Source organism: Argopecten irradians, chromosome 11 (genome assembly GCF_041381155.1).
Source record: "Argopecten irradians isolate NY chromosome 11, Ai_NY, whole genome shotgun sequence".
Taxonomy (NCBI): Eukaryota; Metazoa; Mollusca; class Bivalvia; order Pectinida; family Pectinidae; genus Argopecten; species Argopecten irradians.
In genome coordinates this window covers 35,617,128-35,627,903 of record NC_091144.1, presented here as the reverse complement: position 1 = coordinate 35,627,903, position 10,776 = coordinate 35,617,128, and the positions used below count along the sequence as shown (strand labels likewise).

The window sequence follows — 10,776 nt, the reverse complement described above, 5'->3', positions numbered from 1 at the left end:
TTACAGGGCAATTAATGTTGCTGTGTCTGTGTATTGGCTAGAGAAATTTACAGACATTCCAACAATTACTGTAGATATCAGGACATTTATACCCTCAAGCACAGAAGCACTGACTCCATTAATTCAAAACCTAAGTTGTGGAAAATTCTGACCTAAGTCTGTGTTTTGCTTTAATGTTGTGGAATTTCCTTTATTATTTAATTCTTGTCGGGTACAGTGTGATATTTATTATAGATAGTATTTTAATCTTATAACTAATAAAATCCGTTGTTGTACTTGGTGACTTTAGTTGTCCTCTGAATGTTTTAAAAAATAACTAGACAGGCTCTGGCCATGACTGTTTATCAGGAAAGCTATACCATATAAATAAGTAATTTACCTATGTCTCACCTGTATGGCTGCAGCCACCTGCATGTTGTGAGAGATTTATACCTGACCACTATAGGAATCTCAAGTGATCATCAACTCATCACCCCTTATATACAAATGGACTTTTCTAAGTCAAACGCTGGACCAGTCCATCATGAACTGTCAGGGGTGAATGATTTATAATGTGGTGTATTTCAAACGCAGTCCTATGAATATTTTAAACTGAGGATGACCTTGAACATAGACAAAATGTCTTTGTATAGATGGTAACGGACACCAAAACACATGTTATATGGAGAAGGTGGTAACGGACACCAAAACACATGTTATATGGAGAAGGCACTTACAGGTACTCCTATAGTCATTTACACTGTTATAGCTGTGTACAAAATGCATTAACCAATTCAGTGTGTTCACTGAATACCTGACCAACTAGTATAGATATATATCGGTTTATACTCGTGTCTTTAATATGCACATAAGGACACAGAAGACCCTTGCTTCATGTAGATTACAGAGAGCTTACCATTTCTGTTCAAATACTTACCCTTCTGAAAAAATGTGAATACTATTACTAGTATAGCTATTGGTTTATCCTAATGCATATGTCGACGTCCTTGTGGGGAGACAGAAGTCTACACTAGCTTCATGCACATGTTTATACAGCAAAACCCCTTTAACTCAAACAGTAAGGAACCAGATAAATCATACAAGGTTGGTCATGATCGATTATCGATAGTCAAAATGTCTTGTCTCAAAATATGACAAACAATGCATGTCAATGACATTTTAATTACCATGATTTTATGCATTTATAATTTTTATGAAAGTGGAATATGATTGCAATATCAAATTAAAAATGTATGCATTTAATAAAAATGAGTTTTTGAACATATTCTCAAGGGCCGAACACCTGTTCGATGACATACATGGTTTAAAAGTATGTATTTGATGAAACAGGGATACATTTCTGTTTGAGGAATATGGTGTATTCCATGAATAGCTGTTCGAGCTATTCAGGGTTTTGTTACATGAAATATATAGAGACACGCATGTAGAGAGAGGCAAGGGGTGTGTTTCTCTTAATGTAGAAAGAGGAAAGTTGTACGGTCAGGACCATGCTATCAGTTCCATGTATGGAGGGTATTCGAGGAATGCAGGTTCGAGTAAGAGGGGTTATACAGTATAACTTGTCTAAACCGGATGTGAACGGGACCAGTCTATTTGTTCAGTTTATACAGGTGTCCGGTTTATAGAGGATAGAACCTTATCACAATATGTTCACATGGAAATCATCAGAAGATTTTTTTTTTATTACAGCACAAACATTTATTCTCACATATGTACATGGTAGAACACAGAATTCCATCCTACGTTTTCTTGGTTTCTGAGGTGTACATGTACGATCCATTTCTCTCGGTGTGCTACATTCAACTGAACTCTCAGAAGTTATGTATATGTTTTATTGTTAGAATTGACCTTGAAAAGTATTCACAAATACATTAATGTATATGTAACAAAACCGTCGAATGAAAAGTGAAAAGTTGTCACTATCTAGCCCTTAGTATACCGGTACAGGTAAATCCCCATAGGCGCCTCATGATCAGTCCCATGTTGTGAAAACATCGCTGCCGGTTTGCCCAAGTTAATTTTACAAAGAAAGGTATAATAACATTACTTAGACAGTTCTGGTTTTCAAAGTAGACAGGTTCCGGATTATGCAGGTTTTGGGCACTATAGTTTGTTAAGAAAATTGCCGGGACCAAACAAATTAATCGGTATAGACAAGTTTCCGGTTTATACAGGGTTCGGTTTAGACAAGTTATACTGTACTGTATATATGATTGCAGTTCTAGTGCGTGTCCTTCTGAAAGAAAATGTGAATGCCATTATTGCTTTAGTCTACATGCCATACATTGGTTCAATTGTACCAGCTTGAACTTTTTTACTCCACTGTTTGAAATGTTGTATAATGTAAACACAGACAAATCTACAGTTGTAGGGCTTAGCTTGTTCATATCAAGTGGTATTTATTGAATGTCAACAAATTTAATGTACAACCTGCAGTTGATCATCAGCCTGTATTTATGTTTTTGTGCTCCATGATGAAAGTATATAAGCACCCCGATCCCATGGATTTAACAGTGTTTTACAACATATGATGCCTGTAACATCACTATTGTATTCCATATTACATGAACTTGTGAGTCTTTTTATGTGAATCACGACATAATAATCCGTCTCACAGGATAAAAGGCAGATGCATGTTTATACTGTAAAAGATTTATGTACCATGAGTACAGAAAGATTAGAAATATGGCAGACGTTTTTCGTCCACAACTTACATTTTGAAGCATCAATGAGCCCCTTCTTATGTTACCATTATAGCAAATACAGTATTATTATTTGGTCGTCTTCAGATGTCAGTCAGAAAGACCTGCTTCATCTGATGGCAAAGAAGCTAGTTGCGGTAGTATAACAATAACTATGACAGGTTACAGTTGACTTCAATATTATATATATATATATATATGATAAATTTAAAGAAAAATCCTTACGGACGAAATCTACAAGAAATAAAAACAATAACTACTGACTAGTAAGCGCTTTCGCCCCATTCCAAATATGAACGACTCATATTTGAAATATGAATGGGGCAAAAGCGCTCACTAGTCAGTCGTTATTGTTTTTATTTCTTATATATATATATATATATATATACTATATTCACCATAATTAGACCCCTCCCCATATAAGCACCCCGTCCCTCTTCTGGAGAAAGATTTATAATGTAAACACCCCCATCCCATGGAATAAAAATCACGTTATGGCATATGTAATAATAAACTTTCGAGTTGTTCATATCATATTTGAATCATGACTTAATACTGCATTTCAATTAGGAAAAATGACATAAAATTAATGTATGCATATGTATACTGTGACAGATTTATGTGCATGCATGAGTACAGAAAGTGTACAGAAATGGCTGACTTCTTTAAGAGCATTTTCGTCCACATGTGGTCCTTTAGAAGTGCCCACTGTATTACATTTTTTAAGTGGCCTAGATGCTAATTACAATGAATACTGTTATATGATATAGCATACAGGGTTTTACATGTTCATGATATGTATGTATAGCTACTGTACATGTGTAAGCTGTGAGCCAGTAAATGTTGACATATGGTGAGGTGTACTGTTATACAGATGACCAGATGTAGAAGGATATTCCTGGAGAATTAAGTCCCCAAAGTAATTGTACCCACATGTCTACAAAGAATGTACACAATTACTACTATTAGCAGTCAGTAAATCTATAGCTAGAAGGGTATTATTACACATATACACACCTGTACTAAAGTAGCCAAATCTACTGACATTTAAAACCAGTGTATGTTAATTATGATTATTATAACTATGGAATATAGGACATTGTTTTATCTTACTAAGTTCTCTTTCGTTAAGTTCTCTCTCGACTCTGCCTCACTTTAAACCTTTAATCTAAATGTTCATTTATGAGAGAAACTATTACGGGTTCTCATTTCAACTGACATCAAAGTCTGTAGATTTATTGGTATTTTATGCAATCTCTCTAAAATGGTCATCAGATGTAAAATACACAGGGAGTTGCAGGTACTCCTACTTTACAATCAGTCAATATTTTTATTTGTACCATTTCAGTACATGTATGTTGCAATGCCTATAAATTCCTTATCCTAACTTCACCCCTGAAGACACATTTAGACTCTTCTAAATCAAAGACTAGACCAGTCCATTATGAAGCTTCAGGGTGAATAAGTAAATTAAGCTTTTCACTTTTGTGTTCGATGTGGGAGATGTGTGAAAATGAAATTCTGTTTGAAGGTAAAATTGTTGAATTTTGATTACATTGATGTCTATGTCTATTTGTTACATATGCTAATATTGTTGATTATTGCTGATATAGACTTCAGGGCTCGAATTTTACATTTTTTGCCACTTGCTAAAAATAGCAAGTGCCATAAATTTTTACTTGCTAAAATATATTTTTTACTCATAATTAATATCCGTATTCAAATTACAGTTATATATAAAATCCTTTATTTTTGCATAGTGATGTGAGGTGTATAAGTACATAATAAATATCAACAACATTACTGTAAGAACTGGGCCCCCATATTTTCCATTACAACAATTTTTCACAATCATTATGCCATTTTTACAGTTGTCCCTGATAAAAACCACTTGCTAAAATAAGCAGGTGCATATTTTTTTCACTTGCTATTCTGGTATATCTACTTGCAAAAAGCAAGTAAAACAGCCTGAAATTTGAGCCCTGGACTTGGAGTTGTCTGTGTGAATATTAATTAATCATTATAATAATTAATTACTAGTCATAGTTGTATTAACATATGACTTGTAATGATATGTAAAATCCTGTTCAAGCTTCTAGTGGCTTGTAAGAGATAGACAGGACCCTGTAAACATTTCCTGCCTCAGTCATGTGTTGACAGATAATTTCTTGTGGCGTTTTATCTTTTTAGGTCAGACATGTTTATATACAGATCATATATAAATACACTATTACTATTTATCTGTGTTTGTTGATTTTAGTAGACTACAGCTTGTGTAGTAGAAAATGACTGTAGTGCATCAGTAAAGTTTGATGATCATTGTGTTACGTTTGTCTCCTAAACTCCCATAATGAACTTCCACCAATTCTTTCTAGGCTCAAAAAAACGAAGTTTGAGTTTCTTAGTTTAACATCCTTTTAACAGCCATGGTTTTGTATGTAAGGACATGCCAGGTATTTTGTTGGAGGAAAGCCGGAGTACCGGGAGAAAAACCACCGACCAACGGTCAGTACCTGGTAGCTGCCCCACATGCGGTTCAAATTTGCAACCCATAGGTGAAAGGCTTGTGGTAATATGTAAAGACATCTTAACCACTTGGCCACCGTGGCCGCAAAAAGAGAATTATCTCGTGTTATGTGTAACACAGGAAAGTTTGTGTATTGTTGAGGATTAATTCATGACATTGAGATGTAATAAAGAAAACCCAATAGTGCCGAGGATTATATGAATTCTGTAACTTCATGTAAACATATAAAGGATATAAAAATTACTGTCTGACTGTGTTTTGAATCACTGATAGATCTTATGATGAATCTCATGCTGAAAAAACTCCCATATATGTTGTTTGAAAGGTAGGTAGGACTATTTATGTCTCACAAAAAAGTTAATTACCTTGTGAGTCCTCCAATAGCATCCTTGTCACCTAGCTCTCCTCATTTGACCCTCGTTAACGATGTCTCCTTGACACCTGTCCTCATTTGACCCTTTGTTATGGTGCTTGTCTACCTGACACCTGTCCTCATTTGACCCTTAGCAATGGTGTCTCCATGACACATGTCCTCATTTGACCAATGGTGTCTCCATGACACCTGTCCTCATTTGACCAATGGTGTCTCCTTGACACTTGTCCTCATTTGACCCTTAGCAATGGTGTCTCCATGACACCTGTCCTCATTTGACCAATGGTGTCTCCTTGACACCTGTCCTCATTTGACCAATGGTTTTCTCTTTGACACCTGTCCTCATTTGACCCTTAGCAATGATGTCTCCTTGACACCTGTCCTCATTTGACCAATGGTGTCTCCTCGACACCTGTCCTCATTTGACCAATGGTGTCTCCTTGACACCTGTCCTCATTTGACCCTAAAAAGTTCTGCCCAGACATTTCCTGGTATTGTTTACATTCATGCATGGAGTTTTGCTAAATCCATTGACATTAAATATTTTCTCAAATTATCATCACTGGCAGAATTTTGCTAAACTCGTCGGCATTAAATATCTTAAATATTATCACTGGTAATTATATTTGTATTCAATGTTAGTATTTTTTGTTACTGAGCTACTTATGTACTATATACAGGAAATAAACATGTTTTATATTGATTATCCCCCACCTTATGCCCTATATCTATATAGTGTGTTGGTGGTGTTGTACTAAGGTAACCTGGCAGTGTTGGCCTGTCATAGACAGCCTTCCAGCATCCTATAAAATGCTGCTATCTCAGACAGTACTACAGCTGGCTACATGCTTTTATATTCCACAATTTGAAAGAGTGCCCCCATGTTCCCCATGTTAAATAATCAATAAATATTGATAAAGCCTTGCTTCTACATGATGCCTCTGGTTGCTAAAATCTGATACCTGCCTCCTACTGCGCTGAATGGAATGACCTTGACCTGGAGCTTCCTTTGGCCTCAGTGGAGCTGTTGCATTGTGTTTTGGGGTAGGGGAGCATGTTGGTATTGATCTTGTCATCACCCATAGGCACACATTGTACATGGTGATCACAGACCTTTTACAAGACATCCATTCAGATCCAAAACCTGCTATTTATTCCTCAGAGTTAAATACATGAACATGAAATGATGCCGGGGTTAGCTTTTCGTGCCTTATAGAACCTGTCTTTGCAAAATTACTTTTATACTAAATGCCACTTATTTTACTAAATTCAACTTTTTTTACTAAATGCAGATTGCTTTCCTGGGGATGCTACATTATAAGAGTTTAACTGTTGTTGCATTAATTAATATTGTTGAAGTTGATGGTACAAATAACTGATCTCTGAGGGCGGGTAAAAACATTTGTTTATTTATTGGGCATATTTTGATTTGCATAATGAAAGGGTTTATCTTAAAAATGAAATAATGTCGATGGAAATATATAACAAATAGGGTATTTTTTACGAAGGAATTTAGAAGAAAAAAGACTGATAGTGTGTTTATGGAATTCAACACTGTAACTCTTCCACAAGAAGAGTCAAAATTGCAAACTTCAATACCTGGTTCAGACATGGTGAGGATCCCTTACCAGACCCTATCATTATTTAAAGTGGTTAACGTTTCTTTCTACGCCACTCCAAAATAGAAGAGAACTGTTAAGTATATTGAATCCATGATTGCATAAAAAGTATAAATATATATTAGAACATAAAATGTATGCAATGGAGTCTTGATTATCTTTGGGCTGCGATAGCGAGTAGTTAAGATGTCCGACATATTACCACATGCCCTCCTACCTCTGAGTCGTGAATTCGAATCCCATGTGGGGCAGTTTCCAGGTACTGACCGCTGGTCGATGGTTTTTCTACGGGTACCCCGGCTTTCCGGCAATAAACCTGGTACATCCTTGCATGACCCTGGCTGTTAATAGGACGTTAAAGTAATAAAATCAAAAATTTCAATTATCTTGAAGTCCTGCACCAACGGCTATGGGAACATGGACAAATTCTATCTTTGATATATATGTGTGTGCAGTTCTTGAGACACCTGAAAAAATTGCAACAGGGTTTAAACTTGTGTTTCAGTACTGGTAACAAATCTAAAGTATTTCAGTATTGATTTCCTACCAGTTCCTGTTTATTTGTGGATTAATTTTGTTTCAGTAACGAGTTGTTGATGTCTAAAGTGTTTGACTACATCGATCAACAGGTCTGTACCATTAAGGTGTTGTGATAGTCACTCACTCTGAAATGGATGTTGTTAGGTTTCTGATAAATTACTCCACACAAGATGTTTATTTTTTAATGGATCTAGATCTGTAATTTATGATCTCCCCTGTTTATTGGATTTGTATTGAGCAGAAATCTTCTGATTTCAGTAATAAAATCAACCCAAAAGTGACAGTGGAATAAGGATTTGGGTTTAAACATCGTAGATGTGACAGTTGAAAAGAGGACTTTGGTTGAGTATTGACTCTCAACTGACCATTACTACAAGATGTAAGGGTCATTGGTTTCTTGGTCAGTTCGTACTCAGACCATCAGACTGACCATTACTACAAGATGTAAGGGTCATTGGTTTCTAGGTCAGTTCCTACTATCTCAGACCATCAGACTGACCATTACTACAAGAATTGATGAGGGGTCATTGGTTTGTAGGCCAGTTGGTGCTACTGACCTGCGGATCAATGACCACAATCAATGAACACATGGATCAATGCTCTAGGCCAGTGATCAGAGTACAAAGGAATTGTAGCTTAGGCCTGCAGCTGAGCCGATTCAGCAGCTGAAAGTCCGGTGTGGGAAATATCAATACAGCCAAGGAATTAAATCATAGCCAAAATCTGCTTAGCAATAGTAAGCATGGATTATATTACTCCCTCAAGATCTTACACCAAACCTACTACATCACATTAGACCAATAACATGGTGCATAATCAATATTTAAGTGGTTACTATCACTGCCATTATGTCTATAATCACTGCTGTTATTGGTGTAATGATAGCACTCAGTGATCGTAAATATAACCCCTGTGGGTATAAGGAAAGTGTCGAGGATGGCCAAAGTGTTTAAAACAGTAAATATAACACATAATTTCTCTGATAATTCAAACTCCCAATGCAGTGTATGTTTCTTCATACTAGAGAAAAAATTTTATCAATATTCTTACAACTTGAATTCACTATGTCCGTTCTTATCGAGGAATTACAACTTCAGCCTTTTTGAATGAGGTATATTTTTGATACCAACATTAAAATGTAAACCTAAGTTCTTTTTTAATTGGTGCATTATTTTATATTCTGACGTCCAACAGTACTGTTTTGATCAGATACATCCCTGTTTTGTTTTGTATTTTGTACATGAAATTGTTGTTAAAAACAAACCATGTGTTTTACACACTATGAATATCAGAGTGATGAAATGTTGTACACAGCCTGTCTTGTGTGTCTGTCACACTTGACAAAGCCTGGACCTCAGCCAACTCTCTATACCAAGGTCAAGGCCACACAGATCTAGATTGGCCTCTATCCAAACTCACTTTACTACAATGATATCACTGATTTATGAATGTCTAACTTCTGTACAATAATAAATTGTCTGTCTTGGAGTAAATGCTGAAATGTTAGAAAAAATTGTAATGTTTAGAATCAAGAGAGAAATTATACAGAATATATATATTGGTCAAGGAAGTAATATCAACAGTTTATTTTCCATTTAACACTGGATCCTTATATATAGACATATGTCTGTAGGATACAAATTACTTAAAATAGTAAATATAGGGCATTTAAGAAGTACAGAATATATATACTTATATTATCTCCATATAATTAATTTTTCTTTGTTGTACAGTATCATAATATAAGTTGTTGATTGTTGTGATGAAGTGGATAAAGGATAGATACAAAAATTGAGATTTTTTTTCTTTTTTTCTTTTGAAAAGCAAAATGTACCTTATCCATTATATACATGTAAAAAAATTTGAAAAGCAAAATGTACCTATCCATTATATACATGCACACTTTATTACTACGTATACTGTTATCAGCAATTTTGGTTACCATAGAAACATAATGTTGGCATCTGATTGATAAAAAATTAAGTACTGTCCATTTCAGTTGTAAATTGTTATAAAGAAGATTTAAAAGATGGCAAATACAATGGTTATAGTTTTGAAGACATCAGATGCCATTTTGTTGTATACATTTACCAGATGAAATGTCAACAAGAACATGAATTAAATTTGTATATTGATCATTTCGAGCTTATTTGATCCTTAAAAATTTTCAAAAATAACACGTCATTTGTTTGCCATGCTCTCAAATGTAGTGGGAATATTACTTAGACGTTGCCTTATAGTTCTAGTTTGTTCTGGTTTAAACGTTTCTCATAGTAAGAATTTCTTAAAGAGTTGGAGTGAAATTTTATTGAAATGTTCAGCAATCCACACTAACAAAAATCCATGTTGTCTTCATCAGATCTACCAAGGCAGCAGCAGGTTCTTTGTGTTTTAACATGTCAACTCCTTGTATTATTGTCTAAACACAAACTTGTGATCAGAAATATATTATTACTGCTAATTATGGCTCAATATCTACTTATTGACCTTCTTGATTCTAAAATGGCAAGAGTGAATATCTCGATTATATTTATTGGTTATAGTTATAAGTATAACAATCAAAAATGTTATCCTCCTCGCCAATGTGGTAAATATGCTTAGTATATATATAGAATGTAGATAGGGCAGTTGTAGTTTACTATCAAACATGAGTACGGGTTCGTATAGTACGTCCTAACACTAGCAGGTGTAAATTACGTCAATAATGGTCACAGACTTCTGCACATCACCTTCAAGCGAATTCACTCCGGAGAGGTGAAGCCCAACTCGTCCAGTGTCCTCACAACAATATCTCAATTTTCTGTATCAGTTACAGATATAAATGTAATAAACTTTGTCATTCCTGGAAATCTTTAGAACTTGTGGTTGTATGATCATCTCCCAGAAGGATCCTGTGATTATTACTATTTGCTGAAAGTTGTTACCAATAACACCGGTGACTGCTCTGGGGAAATTAGTGACTAAATCTATAGGGATGCCATTCATTAATTTACTTTCATATTGTATTTTATTTTA

At 35.1% G+C, this 10,776-nt stretch overlaps 1 protein-coding gene across 1 annotated transcript in view; it reads left to right on the top strand.

Moving 5' to 3' along the window:
- Nucleotides 1-599: 599 nt before the first annotated feature.
- LOC138335416 (probable JmjC domain-containing histone demethylation protein 2C) overlaps nt 600-10,776 on the top strand; it is a 74,760-nt gene continuing 64,583 nt past the window's right edge. The window contains exon 1 of the mRNA XM_069284496.1: nt 600-718. Coding sequence (XP_069140597.1) covers nt 662-718 — 57 coding nt within the window. The 5' untranslated portion in view covers nt 600-661. The remainder of the gene's footprint in view (nt 719-10,776) is intronic.